This window comes from Oryctolagus cuniculus, chromosome 12 (assembly GCF_051225735.1).
Source record: "Oryctolagus cuniculus isolate XC-2025 breed Fujian yellow rabbit chromosome 12, ASM5122573v1, whole genome shotgun sequence".
NCBI classification, from domain to species: Eukaryota; Metazoa; Chordata; class Mammalia; order Lagomorpha; family Leporidae; genus Oryctolagus; species Oryctolagus cuniculus.
In genome coordinates, this window is record NC_142878.1 from 90,363,355 (window position 1) to 90,391,223 (window position 27,869).

The 27,869-nt window shown below is 49.5% G+C and overlaps 1 protein-coding gene across 1 annotated transcript in view; it reads left to right on the plus strand.

Moving 5' to 3' along the window:
* Positions 1-26,441, plus strand: part of IQCH (IQ motif containing H) — a 142,949-nt gene extending 116,508 nt beyond the window's left edge. The window contains exons 14-17 of the mRNA XM_008268850.5: positions 4,862-4,984; positions 16,271-16,332; positions 20,571-20,679; positions 21,714-26,441. Coding sequence (XP_008267072.3) covers positions 4,862-4,984; positions 16,271-16,332; positions 20,571-20,679; positions 21,714-21,797 — 378 coding nt within the window. The 3' untranslated portion in view covers positions 21,798-26,441. The remainder of the gene's footprint in view (positions 1-4,861; positions 4,985-16,270; positions 16,333-20,570; positions 20,680-21,713) is intronic.
* Positions 26,442-27,869: the final 1,428 nt, after the last annotated feature.

Consider the following 27,869-nt stretch of genomic DNA (forward strand, 5'->3'; position numbering starts at 1 on the left):
CGGAGGACAGCCACACCATCCCCAATATGTTGACAGCCCAGGACAATCTGCTCAGGCCTCACCCCCACCCCACCCCAGAGGACAGTGTGGCTTTGGAGGAGTTCTGGGGGCAGGGGTCACAGGATCAGGCCAAGAGGAGTTCTGGCTCAGCCGTTTGGTCGGTCTGGAAGGGCATGGCCAGCAGGCCTGCTCGCGCTCTCTCGCTCGCTCTCTCTCTTTTTTAAGATTTATTTATTTATTTGAAAGTCAGAGAAGGAGGGGCAGAGAGAGAGAGAGGTCTTCCATCCGCTGGTTCACTCCCCAGTTAGCTGCAACAGCCGGAGCTGTGCCGATCTGAAGCCAGGAGCCAGGAGCCAGGAGCCAGGAGCCAGGAGCTTCTTCCAGGTCTCCCATGTGGGTGCAGGGGCCCAAGGACTTGGGCCATCTTCTGCTGCTTTCCCAGGCCACTGGATCGGAAGTGGAGCAGCCGGGACTCGAACCAGTGCCCATATGGAATGCTGGCACTGCAGGCAGTGGCTTTACCCACTATACCACAGTGCCGGCCCCCTGCTCACTCTGCATGCCAGGCTGTGCCCCACGCCTGTCTTCCCGGCAAAGGTCTAGAAGCCTGCACATTTGCACAGGGACATGAACCGTAAATACGCTGGAACTCCATCCTGCTTACTGAGCGTGTGATTGCGCGATAATTGCCATGAACCCATAAGGTAACGCCAAGGTTATTTTGTCTTCTAAACTTGTCTTATGCTGTCACAAAAAAAGCAGAACAAGATGAGGTCACAGTCAGCAAGACAGGCAGGCAGACGCCCGGAGCTAGCGTCCAGCTCCGAGCTGTGTATCTTGGCCCCACGTCCCGCAGGAGGGCTCCCTGGCTGGTCTGAGCTGGTTACAGGACGCCAGGTGAGGGCAGCCCACCCTGAGGTCTCCTCTGCTTTAGGCATGCAGACTACAGCTCCCCACACCCCAGCCCGGGCTTGTGATTCGTAAAGAATCTAAAACAAGAGGACACTCCCATCCCCATCACCAACACACCCTAGACCTCTCTGACCTGGGGAGCTGGTGGTGAGGACACAGATAGAATTCTGTAGTGGAAAAGTTCTTCGGAGTTAGAAACCTGGCCGGGCCACTTACTCCATGTGACTTCTCTTGAATCTATCATTTTCTGTCTCTGGCTTCTGGTGATTGAATGAGCACCCAGTACAGTGCCAGGAACCAGATAAACCACAGCTATCATTCTGACTCCTTGCACCACACTGTCCTCTAGGGGCGAGGCCTGGGCAGATTGCTCTGGGCTGGCATCTCTGGGAATGGCGAGACCATCCTCTGGCCTTCACAAAATCACCTGCTTCTACCTCAAAGCACTTTTATACTTTTTTTCCTTAAGATTTTATTTAGTTATTTGAAAGGCAGAGTTACAGACAGACACAGAGAGAGGTCTTCCATCTGCTGGTTCACTCCCCAAATGGCCACAATGGCCAGAGCTGGGCTGATCCAAAGCCAGGAGCCAGGAGCTTCTTCTGGGTCTCCCGTGTGGGTACAGAGGCACAAGGACTTGTGCCATCTTCTACTGCTTTTCCAGGCCATAGCAGAGAGCTGGATTGGAAGAGGAGCAGCCGGGACTAGAACCGGCGCCCATATGGGATGCCAGCTCTTCAGGCCAGGGCTTTAACCCTGCGTCACAGTGCCAGCTACAAGGCATTTTAACCACTAGGCCAAATGCATACCCGTGCTTGCATTTCGACTGTGACCCATATGGGATGCTGGCACCTCAGGTAGAGGCTTAGCCTACCATGCCACAGCACCAGCCCCAGAATTTACACTTTTTGAAGAGGTTCTTAAGTCAGAGGGGAGTGTACTATCCACCTTATCTATTATATTCATTCTTTCTCTCTCCTGTTTGGTAAACACAGAATGCCTTTTTGGTGTTAGCATCACACCTGATCTATAGATTCAGACACTGAGCAGTGCCTGCCCCAGTCATGCAAGGGAGACAGCCAGGAGGGCAGCTCATGATAAGTCAAGGTGCTAAGAATGTGCACTCACCAGGTTAGGAAGGTCAAACATATTTTCTTTTAAAGAAAATCTTTAATCAACTTTGTGCCACAGAGGATTAAGCCGCCACTGTGACACCGATATCCCGTATCAGAGTGCCAGTTCGAGCCCCAGCTTCTGCTCCAGCTTCCTGCTAATGAGCCTGGGAAGGCGACAGATGGCGGCCTAAATACTTGAGCCCCTGCCACCCATATAGGAGACCCAGGTGTAGTTCCTGACTCCTGGCTTTGGGGTGGCTCAGACTTGGCTGTTGTGGGCATTTTGGGAGTAAACCAGTGGACAGAAGATTGATCTCTCTCTGTCTCTGCCTTTCAAATAAATAAATATGTATTTTTACAGTCCCAATGGCTACAAATAGGACAACAGCAGTGGAGATGCATAACTCAGAGTGCCTTAGCCGGAGATGGGCTAACACGTTTGGAGATGTGGACTCTACTTCCGTGTAGCAAGAGCAGCCTCAGTGAATGGGACCGATGGTGTGCCCCCTGGGGACAGTGCTGATGTAAATGTGGAGAGAAAAGCCTGCGTGGTGGAGAAGGATGCCCCCAAAGGCAGCCATGAACTCTGAGTGTGTGTGTATGTGTGTGTGTGCAGGTATGGGAATGTGTGAGTGTGTGTGTGTGTGCAGGTATGGGAATGTGTGTATATGCGTGTGTGTGTATGAGTGTGTATGTATGAGTGTGTGTGGGTATGGGAATGTGTGTGTATGTGTGTGTGTGTGTGGGTATAGGAATGTATGTGTACGCATGTGTGTATATGAGTGTGTGTGTGTGGTTATGGGAGTGTGTGTGGGTGTGTGTAAGCATGTGTATATGAGTGTGAGTGCAGGTATGGGAATGTGTGTGTATGTGTGTGGGTGCAGGTATGGGAATGTGTGTGTGTGTGCATGTGTATGTGGGGGGGAGCAGCGTGCAAGAGGGGAAGGACCTACTCAGTCAGCCCCAGCTCCCCGGTGTTACCTCGGGTGTGTCTGCAGGTGAGCGCCAGGTCCCTGCGGTCCCAGCTTGGGATGAGCGGCGCCTCCTTTGCCTTCCCCGGCTCCAAGCCACAGCACAATTCCTGGCACGGGGTTGCCCAGCACACAAGGATCCCCCAAATTCCAGAGCTGACCAGGCTCCTACCTCCTCTCTGTCGTCAGGTTGGCCATGCCTTGCAGGCAGTTCTCCAAATTTCCACTTCTCCAAGGAGGAACAGGGCTGATTGTCAACGGCTCACAAAGGGCAGGCGACACGACTGCCAGGACCTAATATGTCATTTTACACGGATGAAATTGCAGTGGCTTTAGGAAATGCATAACCAAAATACTTGGGGCCTTCTGTAACCAGTCTCTTTGAGATAGCTCCCATTGAGAGGCAAGCACAGTAAAGAATCATAGTTTTCCAAAGAAAAGAACTTGTATTAAAAGGCCACCTTAAAAAGGCGGGTCCACTTACAGAAGGCTTCTAAAGGGTGTGGTGTTGGGGGTGGGGTGAGTGGGGAGTATCTTCCAGCAGAGGAAACTACGCAGTGTTTGCTGTGATAACAGAAGCTGATTTTCCCGAATGATGATGATGCACATCAATGAGAAGTCCTGTGGGTGGCCTTGACCTTGACTGATGAAAAACAGCAGTGTACCTCTTCCTCTCAAAAACACAAGAGGGACTGGTGCTGCGGGTTAATCTTCCACCTGTGGTGCCGACATTCCATATGGGCACCATTTCTGGTCTTGGTTGCTCCTTTTCCGATTCAGCTCTCTGCTATGGCCTGCACAGGCAGTGGAGGATGGCCCAAGTCCTTGGGCGCTTGCACCTACATGGGAGACCTGGAGGAAATTCCTGACTCCTGGCTTCCGATCGGCTTAGCTCCTGCCGTTGTGGCCATTTAGGGAGTGAACCAGCAGATGGAAGAGCTCTCTCTGTCTCTCCTTGTCACTGTTGTAACTCTGCCTCTCAAATAAATAAATTTAAAAATCTGAAAACCCACACACATAAGACTGCAGCCTAATTGTTTGAAAAGCACCAGACAGGCCAGCACCGTGGCTCAATAGGCTAATCCTCTGCCTGAGGTGCCGGCACACCGGGTTCTAGTCCAGGTCGGGGCGCTGGATTCTGTCCTGGTTGCCCCTCTTCCAGTCCAGCTCTCTGCTGTGGCCCGGAAGTACAGTGGAGAATGGCCCAAGTGCTTGGACCCTGCACCCGCATGGGAGAACAGGAGAAGCACCTGGCTCCCGCCTTCGGATAAGCGCGGTGCGCTGGCTGCAGCACGCTGGCCGCAGAGGCCATTGGAGGGTGAACCAACAGTAAAGGAAGACCTTTCTTTCTGTCTCTCTATCTCTCTCTCACTGTCACTCTGCCTGTCAGAAAGAAAGAAAGAAAGAAAGAAAGAAAGAAAGAAAGAAAGAAAGAACCAGACAAACCCAAATCGAAGGACCTTTTACAAAATATCTGATCAGTGCTTCTGAAAACTGCCAGGATCATCAAAAGCAGAGAAAGTATGAAAAACAGTCACAGCCCAGAGAGACCTGACGAGGCGGGATGACTAAATAGAACGTGGTACCTTGGGTAGGACCCCTGCACAGAAACAGGGGATTGGGGAAAAGCCAATGGAATCCAAACAAAGTACGGCCTCAGTAGCAATACGACAGCTTGGTTCCATACTTGTGACAGTTGCACCACGCCAACGGATGCACAGAGTGGAGAGAGTAGGTATGGTGGATACCAGAGCTCTCCATATTATCTTTGCGACTTTTCTGTCCATCTCCACCTATTCTAAAGTTAAGAGCCGATTTAAATATGTGTTCAACAGTCTGACAAGCCCCTGTGGCCTCTTGCAGTCGAAGGCAACGAGCCGCTATGCAGTGATGACCACCCAGCTGCAGCACAACAATCTCTCGCTGGTCTTCCCCTACGTTTTTCTGCAGATGTGCAAGGCCCACGGCATCGGCTATGACATTGAGGTATGAAGGGTGTGGCGTTGGCCCAGACTGGCACAAAGAGAGGGCCTGTGGGGTGGCTAATGGTTCGGTGGCCCTTGAAATGGATACTGGCGAAGAATGAATTTGTCACGTATTCCGAAAAGGCTTCGTGCTGCTTAGAGAAGGGCAGGGAAGCACCCCCCCCCCCGCCCCGCCCCAGAAGTTCAGCTGTGAGCCCAGGGCATGCCCACATCAGTCCAGCTGTGTCTGCTTGGGAGAGAGAGGAGAGAGAGAGAGGGAGCGCTATAGCCTCTTCTATTCAGACACAGGTTCTTCTTCTTCTTCTTCTTCTTTTTTTTTTTTTTTTTTTTTTGGACAGGCAGAGTTATTGAGAAAAAGAGACAGAGAGAAAGATCTTCCTTCCGTTTCCGTTGGTTCACCCCCCAAATGGCCGCTAGCGCGCTGCACCGATCAAAGCCAGGAGCCAGGTGCTTCCTCCTGGTCTCCCACACGGTGCAGGGCCCAAGGATCTGGGCCATCCTCCACTGCACTCCCGGGCCACAGCAGAGAGCTGGCCTGGAAGAGGGGCAACTGGGACAGAATCCAGCACCCCGACCGGGATTAGAACCTGGTGTGCTGGCACTGCAGGTGGAGGATTAGCCTAGTGAGCCGCGGCACTGGCTGAGACACAGGTTCTATCAGCTGAAGTTTCTACCCTCTCGACCTTACCGCCATGGTCTGAATCTTTGTCTGCCTGAATGCAGGTGTTCTGTTCCCCAGGTGTGATGTTAATGGCACCAGCTAGGTGGAAACTTCATCCAGTCACAGGTAGGGCTTGACCAAGTGACCAGACTGAAGGAGCCCATTTGGGTGGGGCCATGACTGACAGATACAGACGAGGCACATGACCCATCTCTGGGCGGCAGCAAGAACACCCTCCCCAGAGGCCCAGCCAGTGGGAGCTCTGCCTGATGGTGCACCGTGGGCCAAATTAAACCGTTCTCCTTTATAAAATGAGCCTGCCTCAGGCGTTCCTTTAGAGTGGGAAGAAGCTGGCTAACACACTCACCTCACCACCACCACCTCCTAAAGGCCCTGTCTCCCACATAGGATCAGGGCTTCATCCTGCGAATTTAGGGAGACACAATTCAGTCCGTAGCATCCTGGGGCCTCCAGGGAGCCGCCGCTCTCCGGAAGGAACTCTGATAAAAATGGCTGGCTCCACGTGGGGTTGTTTTTGCGGCGATATTGGGGCCCTGCTCAGCCGTTTCAGGGCAAGCACGAAGTCCCGGCTTCTACCCAGCCCCCAGCCTCCATGTGTGCCTGGAAATTCCTGTTATTCTGGAGAAGTGGTTTCCTGTTTTTCCACTTGGATTCAGATTTTCTAATTTCTGACACGGGGGGCTGTGCCCCACCCCCCAGTGGAAGACCCATCCTACCTCACCTCAAACGCTGCACCAAATCCACCTCCCACGTGAAGTATAATGTATACACAGTCACGGGATTATTGGGCAGGAGCCAATGGATTGAAGGTTTTGATTTACAGGTCTTTAATTCTGCATTTAGTACTTTTTTTATTTTTCAAACTTGAGAACCAATATTTTTAAGGGTCCAAAAAATTTTCTGGCACAACAAAGAGTCTCCATCCATTGGTTCACTCCCCAAATGCCCACAATAGCTGGGGGGCCAGGAGCTCAATCCTGGTCTCCCATGCAGGTGGCAGGAAACCAAATTACCTCCCAGGGTCTGCTGTAAGCCAGAAACAGGAGTCGGGAGCTAGGGCTGGGAATTGAACCCTGGTATTCTTATACGGGATGCAGGCATCTTAACGCCTAGGCCAAGTGCCCACCACAAAGGTTGAATATTTTTATAGGCCACTGAGAAACATAAGCCTGAGCATGCGGCCCACGGTGAACAGTAGCCTGGCTGTGCAATCCCCACATCACCAGGGCACTGCCAAGGTGCGTGAGGCCTTTGTTAGGTTCATGCCATTTGTGAATATATAAAATGGACTTCATATTCCCTTAAAGTACATAAAAGTTGGTAAAACACAAAAAGAATGAAAAATCTACATTGAACTGTTTTACCGGAAATGAACTGTTACATCTGCTGCACACAATCTCTGTGGAATTAAATCATTTTGAGCCGCAGACTAATTCAACTGAAACACTTCTATGTGCCACAAGGTGGCTGAATCTGACTCTAGCTTTGTCTGAGTCTGTTTCGTAGCCTAAAATACCAAAGTGAGGGTGGGCATTTGGCACTGTGGTTAAGCTGCTGGTTTTTTATGTGTTTGTTTGTTTGTTTGTTTACTTTTTGACAGGCAGAGTGGACAGTGAGAGAGAGACAGAGAGAAAGGTCTTCCTTTGCCGTTGGTTCACCCTCCAATGGCCGCTGCGGCCGACACACTGCCCTGATCCGAAGCCGGGAGCCAGGTGCTTCTCCTGGTCTCCCATGGGGTGCAGGGCCCAAGCACTTGGGCCATCCTCCACTGCACTCCCTGGCCACAGCAGAGAGCTGGCCTGGAAGAGGGGCAACCGGGACAGAATCCGGCGCCCTGACCGGGACTAGAACCCAGGGTGCCAGCGCCTCAGGCGGAGGATTAGCCTAGTGAGCTGCGGCGCCGGCCTTAAGCTGCTGCTTTGAGTGCCTACATCCCATGTTCTGTGTCTGCTCTCCATCCAGCTTCCTGCTAGTGCACACCCTGGGAGGTGTGGTTCAAATATTTGGGTCCCTGCCACCCACAGGGGAGACCCAGATTCAATTTCTAGTTCCTGGCTTTGGCCTGGCCTAGCTGGCTATAGGGGGCATTTGGGGAATGGATGGAAGATCTTTCTCTCTCTCTCTCTCTCTCTCTCTGCCTTTCAAATAAATAAATACATTTTAAGGCAGTGTCATTTAAAAATTTTTAAAAATCAAAGCAGAGCAGCTTTTATAAGTAAGTATATTTGGCAGGAAAAGTCTCCTGCCCCCAAAGAAAACACGCTCCATCACTTTTTATTGTCAGAAGTTATTATTCCAGATTTATTCCTCAGTCTAAAGGGCTCATACTTTATTGAAATTTTAGTACCTGCAGGAAAAAGAGAGCCCCCAACTTTGTACGCGTTTTATGCCCTTGTCGCTGAGTCGATCAGGTCCACTCCTCGGAACAGACGTTAGCGGCTGAGACAGATCACGACGGCTGGAAGAAGCCGAGGGCCGGGCTCGGGGAGGAGAGCACACAGGCAGGCAGCGGGAACGGCACAGACACGTGTCCAGATCGCCCACCGCGAACAGCTCATACAGGGTGCAAGAGGGAATGGCAGAGAAGGGGTAATGGAGATCGGGGGGCAGTGATGGAACAATTAGGAGAAGAAAAAGGTAAGCAAAGAGAAAAGAGGACAAAATCCAGAGACGTGGAAGAGTCCATTTAAAAAGGATGCTAGAGGGGCGGCACTGTGGTGTAGAGGGTGGAGTGCCACCTGCAGCGCCGGCATACAATATGGACGCTGGTTGGAGTCCCGACAGCTCCACTTCCAATCCAGCTCTCCGCTATGACCTGGGATAGCAGTGGAAGATGGCCCAAGTGCTTGGGCCCCGGCACCCATGTGGGAGACCCGGAGGAAGCTCCCTGCTCCTGGCCTCAGGTCTGCTCAGCTCCAGCCATTGGCAGCCATCTGGGGAGTGAACCAGTGGATGGAGGACACCTCTCTCTCCTCTCCTCCTCTCCCTCTCTTTCTGTAACTGCTTCAGATAAATAAATCAAAAAAGGAGGAAGGTATCCAGAAAGGCTAAAAGACCCTTGAAGTGAGGTGTGGAAGCAGGAGGGAGGCGGGGAAGCAATGGTAGCAATCCGAGGGGGGACGGGGCCCTGTGACCGTGGGGAAATTCTGGACATTGGACCACAGCGTCCTGCCTCTGTGACTCCTGAGACAGGGTCTCATCCTTCCCGACCCTGACCCCCCACGTGCCCTCTCCACCGCCTTTTCCAAGGGACGGAGTGCTGGCAATGCGGCCGAGGGCTTTGACCCATTGCTGCGTTTATTCCGCGTGCCTGGGCTGCAGGAGCTGCAATTTCCACCCCGTAACCATGACAACCTTAGGCTTGAGGACTCGAAGGACCTTCCCAAGGCACACAGCCAGTGACCCTGACATCCAAGCCCATAACTGTGCATAGGGGTCCAGTGTGATCCTTCCTGTTACTCCAAGGAGCCCCCACCAGCCTTTTTCCCACTCACTGTCTCTACTTCTAAACCACGACCAACGAAGCCCAAGAACGCTGGGGTCCATTTCAAATGATGTTCAAATAAACTTTGAGAATATTTTTTTAAGATTGATTTATTTGAGAGGCAGAGTTAGAGAGAGGGAGAGACAGGGAGAGAGGTCTTCCATGCTCTGGTTCACTCCCCAAATGGCCCCAACGGCTGGAGCTGAGCTGATCCAAAGCCAGGAGCCAGGAGCCTCTTCCAGGTCTCCCACTCAGGTGCAGGGGCCCAAGCATCTGGGCCATCCTCCATTGCTTTCCCAGGCCATAGCAGAGAGCTGGATCAGAAGAGGAGCAGCCAGGACACGAACTGGTGCCCATATGGGATGCCGGCACCACAGGCAGAAGCTTAACCTACTGCACCACAGCGCCGGCCCCACTTTGACAATATTTAATACAGTCTGAAAGCTCTTTCCGGGAAAGGAAAGTGGCATTAACAATACATCCTTGTCAGCACTATCTAATCCTAACACGCCCCTGTTCTCCGCAGTGTTTTCCTTCCCATCTCTAGCACAGATTTTCAAACGATGCTTCTTGGCCAGTCTTTGGGAAAAAAAAAAAGGAAATGAGATCACCCCACGAGTTTATTTTTCCTTGATGAATATTGGAAGGAGGCATTGCTGGGTTTGTAAGCAACGTGGTAGGACCCATCCCCGGAATTTCTGTAATGCTACGGCATACCCCCACTGGTTTCCTAATGAAATGAAGTTGTAATGAAAGCCATATGGAGAGAGGCGCCCTGGTTACTGCCTGCAACAGTGTGGGGCAGGGCTGGTCTCGCACACGCACAGGCGGTGTGCTGCGGGCCCGAACAGCTCCACAGCCCCCAGCAAGCCTTGCCTGAGGCCAGGGTGTGCCTCGGGAGGAAGCAGATTGCAAGCAAGTCTCTCATCCTTCCAGGCACATAACGCGATCACACTTCTGAAACCCTCCCCTGGACTTGGGCATGGCTGTGTAGCTTGCTTTGACCAATGAGATATGAGCCAAAGGGATCTAAGTCTTTCCCATGCCGAAGCCTTTAGGAGGCGCTTCGTGAGTGGCCGTGTTCTTTTTCCTGCCTGGGAAGATCATGCGAGCACATTGCCTCAGAGCCTCCTGCCGCTCGGACCCCTGGGTGAACCAAACCCATGCCAGTCCACGTAGGAAATGAAGCCTGCACAGGACATGCCGCTTCTGTTTTGATAAGCAATAAGAATTGTTTGCTACTTAAAAAAAAAGATATATTGTATTTATTTTGAACATCAGAGTCAGAGAGTTTTTTTCATCACTGGTTCACTCCCCAGATGGCCACAATGGCCAGTACCAGGCCAAGCTGAAGCCAGGAGCCTTGTGCTTTTTTCAGGATTCCCACATGCGTGCAGGGGCCCAAGCACTTGGGCCATCTTCTGCTGCTTTTCCCAGGCCATTAGCAGGCAGCTGGATTCAAAGAGCAGCTGGGACTCGAACCAGCACTCATGTGGGATGCCTGGCTTCACAGGCAGTGGCTTCACACAGTGCCAGCCCCTATTAGTTAATTTCTAGCCCATAACCCAACAGAAATTAGTATCCAAAGAAGGACGCTCCCCAGACAAAACCCTGAAATGTTGGTGTTTGGCTTAGCGGTTAGGCAATGAAAGGAAACCGCTTATGGACATGATGATCCGTGTTACAAAGCCGGACTCTGGCAGTAACTGGGAAGACGAACCCTGGACCTCATGCCCCTGCGGCTGTAAGGAAACGGCTGGAAAACAGAACGTTGCTATTGTACGCTGGGCACGGATGGCTGCATTTGGCAAGGTGTGGTGCCACAAAGAACGCACCAGGCACTTTGCAAGCAGAAGAGAAAGGGGATAGAGAGATTCTAGAAATATGATACTTCAGCTTCAAAGGGGGATTTTTTTTTAAATGAGAAAGCTTTTGTACAAGAAAAGCCACTTAAAAGTCAGCCTTGAGACAAGGGTTGCAGCACATTTGGGTCAAAGAGCCACTTGGGACGCCCACACTTCCCTATCAGAGTGCCTGAGATCCAGTCCCACCCCTGCTTTCCATCCAGCTTCCTGCTAATGCGCCTGAGAGGCAGCAAGTGATGGCCCAAGTACTTGAGTCCCAAGTGGGGCACCCGATTGGATTTCCTGGCTCCTGGTTTTAATCTGGCCCAGCCCTGGCTATTGCAGCCAGCTGAGGCATGAACTACGGATGGAAGATCTCTCTCTCTCTGCCTTTCAATTAAATAAAACTTTAAAGAGTTAGCCTTAAAACACGGGTAATGTACCATACAGTGTGGCTAGAACCTAGTATCACAAATCTCCGAGTAAATGTCCCGCGAGCATCATGCACCCAGCAACTACGTTCGAGTGGATCGGGGAGAAGAGACGAAGGGCGTGGTCTCCTGCTGGAGCCTGGCTTGCTGAGGATACCTGACCCTAAAAGAGAGGGAGGCAAAGAAAAACAGAAAACCTAAGTATACCTGGGAAAGACCTGCAGATGTAGTTGTCGGTACCTGTAGCCAGCTGAAATACGTAAGTTTCTGAGAGAGCTCAACCGTATCAGTGTGGGTGAAAAGAGACTGACAGCACCCAGGACTTCAAACAACCCTCAACCACCTGCAGGCAGGAAGTGGATGAGAAAGGTTTAATATTGCTAAGGAAGGTACAGTCTCGCTCTTTCTCTCTCTCTCTCTGGATTTATTTATGTATTTGAAAGACAGAGTTACAGAGAGGCAGAGACAGAGAGAGAGAGAGAGAGAGAGAGAGAGAGGTCTTCCATCTTCTGGTTCATTCCCCAAATGGCCACAGCAGCCAGAGCTGAGCCGACCTGAAGCCAGGAGCCAGAAGCTTTCTCCAGGTCTCCCATGTAGGTGCAGGGGCCCAAGGACTTGGGCCATTCTCCACTGCTTTCCCGGGCCATAGCAGAGAGCTGGGAAGTAGAGAAGTAGAGCAGCCGGGACTCAAACTGGCACCCATATGGGATGCTGGCACTGCAGGCAGAGGCCTTTACCCGCTAGGGCGCAGTGCCGGCCCCAGGAAGGCACAGTCTATAAGGCCCACTGCAGACATGGCCGATGGTGATCGTGGACAAGATATGAACTCAGAAAACCCGAGCCGAGGAGCTCAGAGCAGTGTCTCAGAGAGTCCCAGCCAGCGCGCGGAATCAGGCCTAATTGCAGGGACATCTCAGCTCACGGGGTAAGAGCCCACTCGGGTCTCAGAACTGTTCTAGAACCCTGTGTTCCCTTTGTCTCTCGTTCACTTCCTTTATAAACGAGCGCATTTAGAGCAGTTGCCCAGTCATGTTTGAGCCAGAGGCTGATCAAATAATCTTGTTTTAAATTCTTACTTCATGGCTTTTATTTTTCTTTAAAGAAAAATTTTATTTATTTATTTAAGAGGTAGACAGAGAGATGGAGAGACAGAGAGGTCTTCCATGCACTGGTTCACTCCCTAAATGGTCACAACAGCTGGAACTGGGCTGATCCAAAGCCAGGAGCCAGGAGCTTCTTCCAGGTCTCCCACACGGGTACAGGAGCCCAAGGACTTGGACCATCTTCTGCTGCTTTCCCAGGCCACAGCAGAGAGCCGGATCAGAAGAGGGGCAGCCGAGACTCAAATCGGAGCCCATGTGGGATGCCGGCGCCACGGGTGGAGGCTTAGCCCACTACAGCACAGCGCAGGCCTCGACTCATGGCTTTTCAAGCTCAAGAAAGGCAGGCTCCATCTAGAGAGACCAGGGTCATCCAGAATTACTTAGAATATCTGATGACATTTTGCACCTTGTAAGATATTGTCACATATTTTGTCTTGTTCCAGGAATGACTTTGAAAGGTGGATATTATTTAGATTGTTATAAGTAAAGAAGTTGAAGCTTAAAAGGTTAAGTCAGTTTGCAAGTTTATATAGCAAAAAGCATTTATTATGCTGATATGTGCTTTCTCTTTAAATTCTTATTTATTTATTTTCATTTGTTTGAGAGACACAGAACTCCCATTTGCTGGTTCACTCCCCAAATGCCCACAATGGCCAGGTCTGGGCTGGGCTGGGACCTAAAGCTGGGAGCTGGGAACTTAATCCAGATCTAGCAGATGGGTGGCCGGTACGCAATTTCTCAGGTCTTCACCACCCTCTGGGGTCTGGGAATTGGGAGTAGAGCCAGTGCTCAAAGCTAGGCACTTGGATATGGAGGCAGATTTCCCAAGCGGCATTTTTTAAAAGATTTTATCTATTTATTTGAGAGGCAGAGCTACAGACAGAGGGGGAGCCAGAGAGAGAGACAGGTCTTTCATCCGCTGGGTCACTCCCCAAAGAGTCGCAACAGCTGGAACTGGGCCAATCTGAAGCCAGCAGCCAGGAGCTTCTTCCAGGTCTCCACGTGGGTGCAGGGGCCCAAATACTTGAACCATCTTCTACTGTTTTCCCAGGCCATAGCAGAGAACTGGTTCAGAAGAGCAGCCTGGACAAGAACCGGCGCCCACATGGGATGCCAGAGCCACAGGCGGAGGCTTAACCTACTGTGCCACAGCGCCGCCCCCCACCTCTAAGATTGGTGCAGTCTTAGCCATTGCGCCAAGTGCCCACCCCTGTCGTGGTGCCTTCTAATAACTAGCCTGAGAAGAATCTTGTACAAGAGCAAACTTCACCACGGTGGAAGGGGGAGAAGGCGAACGAGGCCACAGAGCCCCGTGACCTTCGACACTACCTGGGGAAGCAGGCCTGAGTAGGCTCCAGCGGGTAGGCCTCCAGCAGCCAGGAACACAGCAGCAAGGTTGGACCTACCTGGCGGACACGAAGCCAACGTGGGGTTCACTCCGATGAGCTGCCTATGTGTAGATGTTCACGTCTCTCACATGTGACATCCAATACTGAGTTTTTTTTTTTTTTTTTTTTTTTTTTTTTTTTTTGTGGTATTAAGGAAAACCAACTCTGGGTGAGTCTTTCACTCCTATACTTCTCTCTGGATGGAAGCTAAGGAGATTCCAGGTCACATTTCGTGGAGAGTCATAAATCTCCTGCCAACCCTAGACCTCTCCTTCTCAGCGTGAAGCCCCCTAATGCTCTCATCAACAGCTATTGTGAAAGCTGGACAAAGGAGTACGAAACAAGAGTCTGAAAGCATTGGAGAGCAACCAAAACAAGGCATGCTGGAGGAACGACAGGCCGTGGGAGAACAGACGTGGAAGACAGGTGCCACGTTCAGCCCAGGTTTCACTTTGCAGACATTCCCATGCCATGTTGGGCGATAGATCTGAGCAGAACCCATAGTCTTACCGGGCTGAGGAGGTGGAGCCTGGAGTTCAGAACTCTCAAGTTGTTCGGGACTTGATCGCCAAAACCCTGGAGCGAGGGTGATCAAAGGGGAGAAGCCCCCACCTGTGCACAGGTGCCATTTAAGTCACCGCTGGACGCCTGTCTGCGGAGGAAGAGCAGCTCCAGGCAACAAGAAATTCAGTGGGGCAGGCAGGTGGCACTGCGGGGTAGCCACAGCTTGGGACGCCTGCGTCCACGGCAGGGGGCCTGGCTCAAGGGCCAGCTACTCTGTGCCTCTGATCCAGCTTCCTGCCAAGGCACCCAGGAGGAAGCATATGACGGCCCAAGGACTTCAGTTCCTGCCACCCACACGGGAGACCCGGATGGAGTTCCTGGCTCCTGTCTTTAGCCTAGCTTACCCCTAGCTGTCGCAAGCATTTGAGGGGTGAACCAGCAGGTGGAAGATCTCTTCTTTCTCTGTCACTCTGCCTTCGAAATAAGTAAATAAATCTTAAAAATAAAAATAAATAAATAAAGCCCCCACTGGGCATGCCCACATCTCATATCCAAATGCCCGAGTTTAAGCCCCAGCTCTCCTTTCCATTCTCCCTCCCAGCTAATGTGTATTCTGGGAGGTACTCGGGCCCCTGCCACCAAAGCAGGAGACCAAGATGGAGTACAGCTTGGTCCAGCCCTGGCAGTTGTGGCCATTTGGGAAGTGAACAGCTGATAGAAGCTCTCTCCCTGTGTGTGTGTGTGTGTGTGTGTGTGTGTCTCCTTCTCTCTGTCACTCTGCCTTACAAATAGATAAACTTAAAAAAAAAAAAAGCCCCATGTAATAAAGACTTTATTGAACAAAGAGAGAACTGGGCAGATGGGCAGATGTTATAATCTGCTCAGAAGAGAATCCAAAAGCAGACATCTTCACAGATAAGGGATCTTGAAGCCGGTGGAGAGAAGACACGTTTTCTACAAGGGGAGCTAAGGAGGGGAACCACCTGTATCAGCCTGGATGGACTGCATCCACCAGTTGCCTGCACCTCACAGAATTGTATCCTGCCTCTCATAAAATCAAGCTGACAAGGTAGTGGGCTGAGCTATAGAGAACACACAGTTTTCCACTGATGTGCAATGGAAACAAATTGCTTCCCTGTCTTTTTACCCCTTGGACTTACAACAGCAGCTTTCCAGGGCCGGCGCTGTGGTGTAGCGGGTAAAGCCGCCGCCTGCAGTGTCAGCATCCCGTATGGGCGCTGGTTTGAGTCCCGGCTGCTCCACTTCTGATCCAGCTCTCTGCTATGGCCTGGGAAAGCAGTGGAAGATGGCCCAAGTCCTTGGACCCCTGCACCCACGTGGGAGACCCGAAAGAAGCTCCTGGCTCCTGGCTTCGGATCGGCTCAGCTCCGACCATTGCAGCCATCTGGGGAGTGAATCAGCGGATGGAAGACCTCTCTCTCTCTCTCTCTGCCTCTCTGTAACCCTTTCAAATAAATAAATAAATCTAAAAAAAAAAAAAAAAAAAAAAAACAGCAGCTTTCCAATTCTGACGTGGAAGAGACTCACCCAGGCCATGAACTAAAGGGCACGTTCCCTTCCCAGGACTCTGAGCTGGCTGACGCCCACGGAAGTGCCTGGTCCACAGGCACTCAGATGAGCCTGACGCAGGGGTTCTGAGAGTCCCTCCGAGCGCTGTCCCTCTGCGCACCTGCTGCACACGCCGGAGGCAGCCTGTCCCAATGTCCTCCTGACAATATGCGAAGGTCGCTCGAGATGGCGACTCAAATCCGTTTTCGTGGTCTTTGTGGAGTCACCTCTTTTTTCCCTTGGTTTCCAAGGTAATACACTGTTTCTGCTTCTATTTCACAGGACAGACAAGGAACTATTTTTATATTATATGAGCACCTGAAGAGAGACAAGCTGGGAATGCTGTGAGTATGAAAGGTGTCCATGAGATGGAATAAGCTAAGAAGACAGACTAGAACAATCAACAACAACAAAGGCGCTTCTCCTGGGTCTTAGCATGCTGGCTTCTTGGAAGCCTATCTGGTTTGATTTAGATCTTCAGGTATTTCACACAGATGACTTTAGATGTGCCCATGGGAGTTTGTAAATGTAGTTGACGTGTCATATCATCCAGCACTGACGGGAAAGAGTTCAGCATTAACAACACGCTATGCGCCAACCCAGACCCACACATGACACAGCCAACCTGATTGGTGGGGACCAGATTCAGATGTCCCGACCACAGAAAGGCACCTGTCATTCTGGCAGCTTAGAAAAGTGCTGCTGTGTCTTGGGAGAACGTCCCCCCCCCCCAAAAAAAAAAGGCCTTCTGAGGTCCGGCACAGGCTGGCTGTTGCGCAGGGCTGGCAAACCTGTCTCCCCCGCTCAGACTCAGAATCAGAGTCACAGCTCTGAGGGCTCTCTTACGTGGTTTCCTACTGTGCACTCACTGGTCCCTTCGGTTCATCTTAACTAGGGAAAGTGTCGCTGCCCTCTGTTCCTCTCCCTTCTAACGTCTACAGCAGTATAAACCTCATGACCTCACACTGTAACACACACTCATACACACAGACCTGGTCACGTAGGAATTACCCAAGAGCCAGCCCATTCCCCTACTCAGCATGGTGTCGGGCGCAACCTCAGTTCTCTCCGCCATGGTCACTGGGCAGTCTCCTGGTCCAGAAAGGGGCCACATGAAGTCAAGCAAACCATCCAACAGACCTCGGCTCCTCTATGCAGAATATAGTCCTTTGTTTTACCAAGGCACTATCAGTGACGACAGCACCGTTAGCACAGGGATGCCCTCTCCCATCCCTCTGAACTTGGGCAGGTGTTTTGACTTCCTTCCCCTTGGGAGGTGGAGTGTGGCGCCACTCCGATCCAGCACTGCGCCCTTAATGCCTCCCTCCACCGGGGAAGAAGAGAAGCTGGCTGTTTGAGTCCTCCCTCCAGTCCCACCCTCTTCCCAGGACCCCAGAAACCTACAGAAATTTACTGAGTCTTGTTAAGAGAGTGTCTTCATTAGGGACCCGCCCCACCCTTGTGTTCCACTCCCACAACAGCACTGGAAACGAGGCCTCCGTCCATCAGCACCAGCAGGCACGAGTTCATCTTCTTTCCCCCAGGGGTTCCCAATCAGAAGGACCACAGAGCCAAGGGCAGCTCTGGGCATGTGCAGGGAGGGAGCTGCCCTTTGCTTCCCGGGGATGTCCACCCCTCAGCTCCCTCCCTGCCCTGAGCCCTAGACTTACCTACCAGAAAAAGCTGGAAGCATTTAGTCACCTGTGCCAGGGACAGTTCTGCACTGATCCAAACAGGCAAATCCTGGCCCTCAAGAAGCTGATGTGGCAGTGGACTGGACACACGACAGGGCTTCAAAATGTTCATGGGAGAATGGGACCAAATTTTCCATGTGAATTTTCCATGGACTTGTACAGGAATCAGGCAATTATAGTCTGACATGTCAGCTGCCCGTAAGCTGGGGACACACAGCAGCCGCTCATGGGCAGTTGGAAGGCAGAGATGAAATACCTGGCATTCCACGCTCCCCAAGCATGGCAGCGTCGTGCCAGCTCTGTCCAGGACATGGGCCACCCGACGGCTTACTGGGACGAGGGAAAACAACCAGCCAACTGCGTTTGAAGTCGGCAAACTCGTATGAAATTTGCATTTTCCAGAGTGTGGGTCCCACTAAGGATTAAAGATTCAATATCCAAGTATGCAAGGGGACTTCAAAATGTGGCAAACTGAAATGGCAGGTTTGGGGGCAAACTTCTTTTTTAAATCTTAGGACCTGCCTTGTGGTGCATCGGGTTAAGCTGCCCCTTGCAATGCCAGCACCCCCTGTGAGTCCCGGCTGTTCTTCCTGTCCATCTTCCTGCTAATGCACCTAAGGAAGTGGCAGAAGACAACCCAAGCACCAGAGCCCCCTGCCGCTAATGTGAGAGATCAGGACGGAGTTCCTGGCTCCTGGCCTAACCTGGCCCAGTCCTGGCTGCTGCAGCCATCTGGGGAGTGGGCCAGTGGGTGAAAGATATCTCTTCCCCCACCCCTACTCACTGTCACTCTGCCTGTCAAATAAATAAATAAATCTTTCAAAAGATTATTTAAATCCATGCATAGTTTTTTTCATAATATGCATTTTCCATAAACATTTCTGAAGACCCCTTGTACATCTAAGCTCAGGTACTCAAACAAATATGTTGGCGAAGTACAAGAATCAGAGATCCGAATGCAAAGAGACGGACTCTGTCACCAGCCAACATGCAAGGTGAACAGCGAAGGGCAAGGCAGGCCAAGGCTGGGACTGAACAAAGCTTCGTGCTCAGGGGGTGTGGCTGGGAGGAGCCAGCTCCATTCAGGTGATGGAAAAGGAGCAGGCAGGCCAAATGCAGGACCCGGGAGCTGGGTGCCTGGAGACCACCTCCGTGGTGAAGCTGTTGATTTGGATGTCCGTATCCTGTGTAGCAATGCCTGGGCTCAAAGCCTGCTTCTGCTCCTGACTCCAGCTTCCTGCTAACGTGCACACTGGAGGCAGCAGGCTATGGCTCCACCACTCACTAGGAAGCCAGGATGGGGTCACAGGCTCGCAGGCATTTGAGAAGTAAACCAGTACATGGGGGTCCTGCCCGTCTCTCTTCCACAGCTCTTTCTCTGTCTCTCCAGCTCTCAAATAAAGAAAAATCTTTCTTAAAAAAAAAAAAAAGAAAAGAAAGAAGGACTCAGGGTCTAATACACACTGACCCCAAGGCGATATGAAATGCAGATCAGTTTTTTAGAGCACTGTCCCTGACATTGGCTTTGGCTCTTATTTATTTTCTTAAACGAACGAAGATCAACGTCAGCAGTTCTAAAGGGGGGGCCATCCTTGGATTTTCGGAAATGAAACTCAAAGAGTTCCGAAGCACTGACCTAAGTCCAATTCCTTCATTTCAGAAAAAAGGAGCGGAAGACCAGAGAGCTTAAGCAACTGCACCCAGTCAATGGCAATGACCAAGCCCTGCTTTCCCCTAAAGATAAGGCTGGGGAGCTTTGGTCCCAGCCTGACCCCAAGAGCAAAGCCCTTGAGGCTAAAAGGTCTAAGCCTTAGACTTGAAGATAACAACTGGGAAAGAAGTAATCTCATTTTTTTTTTTTTTTGCAGTTGCCTTAAAGAACGTCTCTTTAGGTTCCCCCTCTCTGGACAGAACAATTGTTTAGAACATTAACCAGTTCATCTATTTTTTTTTTAATTCCCTGAAGTTGTGTTGCCAAGTTCAAACTCACATCTAGTTGTTTCTCTGGCCACAGTCAAATGCTACAGGAAAGTTGGTGAGCTGTTTCTGAAACTCTTTTTTTTTTAATTAAGATTTATTTATTTATTTATTTGAGAGTGAGAGAAAGAGGGAGAGAGAGAGAAAGAGGAAGCGAGAGATTTTCCATCCTCTGATACCATTGTTCAAATGCCCCCAATAGCCAGGGCTAGGCCAGGCTGGCGTCAGGAGCCAGGCGCTCCAGCCAGATCTCCCAAGTGAGTGGCAGGAACTCAGACGCTTGGACCATAACCTGCTGCCCCCTAGAAGCATTAGCAGGAAGCTGGATCAGAAGCAGAGCAGCCCGCACTCCAATATGACATTCTATTGTCCCCCATCAGCGGCTTAACCCACTGCGTCTCAACCCCGGCCCCTAAGAATCTTCTGAAGAATGGTGTCCAAGCTTTTTAAAGACGACTGCTCTAGGACTCACGTGGGCCACTCCCCACGCAGCAGGAATCATCTGTGCTCAGGAGACAGCAAATGAGCCCCAGTATCCAGAACACTGGGATGCAGGTATCACCAAAGACGAGGAAATTGTTGGGCCTGAACGGCACTTAGCAACAGCCGTCTGCCTGATTAAACAATTCTACACGTGTGCTAGCTCAATAGTAGCCTTTTGCTGGAAACGACTGAACCTATTGCAGATTTCTGCTAAGTTGATTAATAAAAAATATTTATTACGCAAATCCTTTTTGTTGACAAGTTAAAATGGAGCCTCATCTTTCATATCTCCCTGAAGATTGCCACCTTGTGAGATTGAAAATACTCATTAAATTCCATCAGCAGACAGGCACAAAGGCGAGGGTGATTGTTTTTAAGCAAGTGAGGGGAATCGTGGGTAAACTCATTTGTTTGGATATCATTAACAGAACAATCGGCGTGGATCTCCAGGGGGTCCTCACGACCTTTGCTCGCCATCTCTTCATCATCCATCAAGAAATATCAGCACCTAATATGCAAGGCGAGACCAATTTTAAGGTGAGGTGTTAATTAACTAACGATCCTGGTTAATTTCTTTACAAGGGCTGAAAATACCTCATGCTGTATTGTAAACAAGTGCTAAACCATCTTCTTGTGTTTGTGTGTGTGTGTGTATGTGTGTGTTTGTGTGTTTTTGTTTTTTGTAAGCAGTTCATATTTTACCCTGTGCAGGGTCAATGTGGTAAGGTTCCCACTGAACCCGTTAGTTAAATTTAAATAGTTTGAAACTTTCTCTTTGAAATAGAGTAGACTTGTTTAACTAGCTGCTGCATTCAACCCCCAGCTTGGAAGACAGCTGAGCTCCCTGGTGCTGGAGGTGAGGGGGAAACAGCTCCATGAAACCAAAGCAGAGACTGTCACTCTGAAGTGCCGTGAACACAGTCTCCCTGTGTTTCAGACAAAGCGGGTGTCTGGCTAGTGATGCCTGATGCCTGCAGAGCTCCGGTCTCCAGAGCCCGAGGCTCATGTGTGTTGCAAAGCAGCAGAAGAAAATCCCAGCAGATACGTGGGCTTGCCTTACCCTGTGTCTCCATAGTGGGGCGGATTTTTTAACCGCTGGCCTTTCGAAGCCTCCCAATGGCCTTGAAAGATGTTGGAGCCGTAGGTGGCTGAGTAGCCACCTCCAACCTCTGGAATGCAGGAAGAGGCTCTGCATGGGAGATTGTGAGACCCTGGCTGAATAGAGATGACCACTTGGCATTGACCAGTGAGATCTGAATCTGATTCCCAGCTTGGACTTTCGTTGCTTCTCAATGGATCAAACAACTCTTAAACGCATAGAACATAGAAGCCCAGTATTTTCATTAGTAGGCTGGGTAGACAAAAATTCTAGAAAGGCTTCCAAATTCTCACTCGTCTCGGTGAGGCAGGTAACCAGTAATTTGTGGTTGGGCTCCAGCTGGGGTCCATGCGCGCCATACTTGAGCCGAACTGGTCTAGACCACACCAACTCCACAAAGGAGCCCATGGATGGAGGAGGAGGCTGTCACCGATCCTTAAGTAACGCATATTGTTTCACCGTTCATTTACAGACCCTCATCAGGGACATCGAAAACATTCTAGGAGTGACAGAGGAAAACAAAATGAGATTTAAGGAAGAGCTGCCGCAAGCCTGACAGATGAGCGAGACCTTCCGACTTTGGATCCCAGCCTGGAGCAAAGAAGGGAGATGTTCTTTTCGCTGGGAAAAATAAAATTGTGTGTGTGTGTGTTGGGGGGGGATTAGTTGGCTTTGTTTGCAAAGAGGTGACTCAGGACAGATTGTAAGATAATTCTTTTTTTAAGAAATTCTTTATTAAGTGATCCTATTTTATTTATTAAACCAAAACAGGCTGGCCCTTTCACTTGAAAGTGTTAAACCATCCCTTCCTTTTCTCAAACTTTAGGAAAAAAAAAAGAACCCGATAAAGGAAAAAAGTTACCATCCTAACTTCTAGATCCTCTTTATAAGCTTCGGGATGGTGGAACTTTTGTTCTTTGTGGCTTACGAAGTTTTCTCCTGTTTCTAGTAGGAATCTATCTTCTGCATTTTAAAAATTGAATGAAGGCATAATCATTGCTATTTGGCAAAACCCAAATATCTTTTTTTCCCCAAGGAAATTACATTTACATGAATTTTTAAAGTGATGCTTTCTCGTTCATTGTACCCAGCCACTATTGTTTGCTGTTGTTGCCACATTCGAAAAAGTGGAATAAGCCGACGCCCGGTTCACAAGCGTCAGAATCTATCTAGGTGGCAGTATCCGCTCTTCGTTCGCGATCCTTTGTAACTCAGAGCCTCCTCGCTTGAATAAACACTTGAATCCCCTAGTTCTCTGTTTAATACAGCGGTAGGATTTTTACATGCGGAATTCAACTGTACCTTTCACAGGGCAAATTGTTAAAGATCGGCAATGCTAACACTCTCAGCGTGCGCTTCATAACTGCCCCCAAATATTTCTACATCAGCCAGCTTTACTGGAGGTTGAAATACTCAAGGTGTGACCCCCCCAAAACACATCGTTTTAAAGAATTGCCTTTGTGTCTACAAAAATAAATGAGTGTGTCGGGGGGTGGGGTGGGGGACATATGGGTGTTTTTTCTTTAAACCTATGGAATTTCAGTGATTTTCTTTTTAAACTGTGCCTCAGCCACCGGCTAAGAGTTTCTGCAAGCAAATTACCATTTGTGTGTGTGTCAGCGTTTGTTTTGCTATAGTTGGAAATACATTAATTAGCCAGGTTGCCTGCCTGCGCGAGGTAGCACAATGACCTCTTTTTCTGGCCAGCTCTCTCCGAGCCGGACGAGGGGCCCATTGTCCAGACACTTGACGGATAGGAAGCCCTCCTTGCCCATTAGAGCCATGCCTTGGTGGCAGCCAGAGCAACATAAGGTCCAAGAGACTCATTAGTTCACTGGCACAGTCGTGTCCTGGGAGTCAATGGAACCCTCTGTCTCCTTCTGGCTCTCATCTGCTCTGGACTTTAAAAGAAAACTGTCTCCGTTTTGTTCGGCACAGCAGTAGACCATTCACGTGGCGCAAACGCCCGCTGAACAGGACAAAACTGGTAAATCCATCAGGGAAGTTTCGTGTGTGAATTTTGATTAGCACCGTAGAGCCTGAAGCTGCTGGCAGTGGCCACGGGAGTTTGCTCTCCTGGATGGCTTTTTTAAAAAAAAAATTTTAAACCCACGTGCTTGGTTTCTCAAACAATGGCCAGTTGCTTCTTTGCCTCATCATTAACATACCCCCACAGAATGCCTGTTTTCAAGTTCTGGGCCTTATAAGATTATCTAGCTAAAATCCTACCCACGGCTTCAGAGGGAAAGGCGAAAAATGGGTCTAATAAAACAGCCACTTCAAGTAATTAAGGGGAAGAAGCCAGAGGACCAGATTAAATTAGTGAAATGTTTTAATTACAGAGCATCTGAGAAGAAGCATAGTCCGTTATCTTTTAACACACGTGTGTTACAGAGATACCGTGCGACTGGCCAGCTAAGCTAAGCTTGAGAAAGGAATCACTTATCCCTGGACAGCGCATGAAACTGTCAGAATGAACCAAGCTGCTGCGATCCCAAACAGGAAACGGAATCTGGGTGGGTAAGAGGATTCTGGGGAAAGGATGTGTAGGTTAAGCAGAGAGCAGAGCTGTCTAATCGTGAGCGAACAATGAATGGCCCATGGTTTAATGTGGAATGTTTGCAATGGTTGGAGAAGCAAACTGTACTAACCAGTTAGAATAACTTTGTCCGGCAATTGTCTCCCTTAATTCATTGCCGAAGCGATACGAACCTTAAAGAAGTTAGATAAGATTAAGTGGCAGGAACCTGTGCTGTCTTACTTGCCAGTCTGCTATATGCTTATGTTTCCCGTTTATCGAACATTTACCAGGGGCTAGGTATGTACTGCACTACGGGCTTTCTCATTGCTATTTGATTGCAGCTTTCCAACAACTCCAGGTGTGTGGATACTGCTATCCTTATTGTATGTATAAGAAAAAATCACCCTGTGGCTCCGGCTAAGTGAAAAGAAGTTTTTGACTTGCTCTCTTTTACCACAACTTCTAGCAAGCACGCGAAGTGGAAGGCTCAGCGTCGCCCGCCACAGAACATAAGGGTTCTTTACTCCTTTCTAACAGTCCCTAGGACGTTGCATAAAATATAGAAATTTGCACACACGTCCTGCAAAGGAAATAAACTTGTACAGGTGACAGCATCACAAGACGTCATAATTATGTGATCGAAGAAATCCGGAGAAGAAAAAACGGTGAGAATGGAATTCTATGGCAATGGATGCGTAAGACCACAATGGAAAACCCAAGACAGAAGGCGCAAGAGAGTTTAGAAGTCACGGTCCGTGGTTCTGAGAGACGGATAGGAGGTCAAGAAACCCTAGAAGGGTTAAGAATGGGCTTCCAACCACAAAATGTGGAATAACCAGAGAGGAATTTGGGGAGCACTATTTCAGCAATGGCACCCTAAGAATTGCAAGCATTCTATTTTTCACGTATAACAATATGTATTTTGTGATAAGTAGTAGATTAGTAACCATCTGATGGCTTTAACAATTAATAATCATTTGTGTTCATCTGGCACCTTTCTTGTAAAGACCTCAAAGCACTTTGCATTTATTGTCTCCTTAATTCCCAACACTGTCCGTGTGGGGAAGGTAACAAGTATTGTAACATTTAAATGTTTTTCTTTCAGAATTTCTCAAGCATACGTGAATTATTTTTTCCAAAAATGTAAATTCTCATTAGTTTTATTTTGCTGTTGCTATGACTTCGGTGTGCATAACAAATGTGTTCAATCCCTTCAAGGTGTTGCTACTAATCATGGTAAATCTGATCATGTGAGGGTGGAGATTGGGGGAAGGGGTGAGAATTAGGCTTTGCTTTCCTCCCAGAAGGAGCTTGGTGGGATCATTGTGAGGGCATGTAGAAGGTGCTGTGGTTCTTCCACACGTTTTATACGTCTCCTTCCTTCCCCAAGGTGTGTCACGGGAAGGTCAGCACTATACCTAAGAGCCTGAGGCAGGCTGAGCTACTATTTTTTTTTAAAAAAGATTTTTATTTATTTATTTGAGAGGCAGAGTTACAGACAGAGACAAGGACACAGAGAGAGAGAGAGGTCTTCCATCTGTTGGTTCACTCCCCAAATGACCTCAACAGCTGGAGCTGAACCGACCCAAAGCCAGGAGCCAGGAGCTCCTTCCAGGTCTCCCATGAGGGTGCAGGGGCCCAATGACTTGGGCCATCTTCCAATGCTTTCCCAGGCTCATTAGCAGGGAGCTGGATTGGAAGAGGAGCAGTCAGGACATGAACCAGCACCCACATGGGATGCCGGAGCCACAGGCAGAGGCTTGATATACTGCACCACAGCACCGGCCCCTGAGCTACTATTTATACGATTGCTTTAGTAAGGCGTTCAGCAAACATGAGGCAGGGACATTCTGTTAAGATCACACCCCAAATGACCACAGAACACTAAGATGAGAAGCCTAAGTCCACAGGCCTCCCTCCCCCCTCCCCTCTCCCCCTCCCACCCTGCATCTGGTCACAACTCTCTCAAGTTTCTAACTAGAAAAACCAGCAGCAAATAAGAGCTGCTCCTTGGGGAAGCAGAAAAGATAGATGGGCCACCGTGGGGAGAGTTTCAGAGATGAAGCACTCTGCATAAACGTGTAAGTATTCTGATCACCTTGCTACTTCCAAGGGAAGTGCTAAGTTTAAAATATGACTCTACACTTCCAGAAAAACCCCTCCAGAACCGCGTACATACTTTATTTTTCAGTCCAACAATCGAACTCGTGGTTATGAAACTTCGTTTGCACTTGATGGAGGGCCTTGGCTTTTATTGGTTTTAAACTGCTGGTTTCTGGGGTATTTATGTAAATGAGCGAAAGATACCAAAACTGTAAATAATAAGCTTGTCCCTGCTGTTTAAAAATCTGTTGGCTAAACACAACTTTTGTTTTATTAGAAGAGGACCCTAAACATAGCACAGAAAAAAAACGCAGCTTTGGCATCTGTGAATAAATTAGGTTTTGGGGTCTTTTTTGGGTTGTTGTCTTTGTTGTTTTTTGCATGGCATTTTTCCCTCAAGCATTTTCTTTCTTTTTTTTTTTTTAAGATGTATTTATTTATTTGAAAGACAGAGTTACAGAGAGGCAGAGGCAGAAAGAGGCAGAGAGAGAGACAGATCTTTCAACTGCTGGCTCACTCCCCAGATGGCCGCAACGGCTGGAGCTGCACTGATCCGAAGCCAGGAGCCAGGAGCTTCCTCCTGGTCTCCCACACGAGTGCAGGAGCCCAAGGACTTGGGCCATCTTCTACTGCTTTCCCAGTCTATAGCTGAGAGCTGGATTGGAAGTGGCGCAGCCGGGACTCCAACCAGCGCCCATGTGGGAGGCCGGCACTGCAGGCGGCGGCTTTGCCTGCTATGCCACAGCGCCAGCCCCTCAAGCATTTTCTTAGCATTCTGTAAACATTTTGTGTCACTTCTACAGTTGTCACTGTATAGATCTGTGTGTCACCATACACTCATGCAGGACACAGAAAAATGAGAGGGAGATGAGTAAAATGTTACATTTTAAGATTTTTTTTAATTTAACAAATTGCTGTAAAGTCTACCAGATGGCTAACTACAGCTCCCAGAAATAAAAGACCACACTCAAGTTTCTTGCAATTGCCTCATAGGGAATGTGATGAAATCATGGTCCCAAACTGTGACAGCAAAATAGCAGAGCTTCCAAGGTAAACTCCAAAGTCAAATAAAAAAATAGGGCCGGCGCTGCAGCTCACTTGGCTAATCCTCCACCTGCGGCGCTGGCACCACATGTTCTAGTCCTGGTTGGGGCACTGGTTCTGTCCCAGTTGCTCCTCTTCCAGTCCAGCTCTCTGCTGTGGCCCAGGAAGGCAGTGGAGGATGGCCCAAGTCCTTGGGCCCTACACCCGCATGGGAGACCGGGAGGAAGCACCTGGCTCCTGGCTTCGGATCATGGCGGCCATTTGGGGGGGTGAACCAACAGAAGGAAGGCCTATCTCTCTGTCTGTCTCTCCACTGTCTAACTCTGCCTGTCCAAAAACAAAACAAAACAAAACAAAACAAAACAAAACAAAACAAAACAAAACACGGTTCCTTTAAAGATTCATGCTGCTGTACTTCCCAGCAGAGGACACAAAATATTTGCTTTGCAAGCCCTGACAAACTCAAAATTATCTACACACACTCTATAAAAAATTTATTTATTTATTTGAAAGAGTTACAGAGAGACAGAGAATCTTCCATCCTCTAGTTCACTCCCCCGGGTTGGCAGCAATGGCCAGGACTGGTCCAGACCAAAGCCAGGAGCCTCTCTGGGTCTCCCATGTGGGTGCAGAGGCCCAGACACTTGGATCATCCTCTACTGCTGTCCCAGGCCATAGCAGGGAGCAGGATGGGAAGTGGAGCAGCCAGGACTTTAACCTGTGCCCATATGGGATGCTGTTGTCCCAGGCAGCAGCTTTTCCTATTTGCCACAACACCGGCCCCTAAGCACACACTCTTTAATTCTGGGTTCCATTTACAATACTTTTCCACTTGTTTTCTTGTTTGTTTTTACTTGAATATTTATAACCACATTCCTAAGCCATAAAAGAATTAGATCATTTGCGGGGCCGGTGCTGTGGCATAGTGGGTTAAGCATCTGCCTGCTGCACCAGCATCCC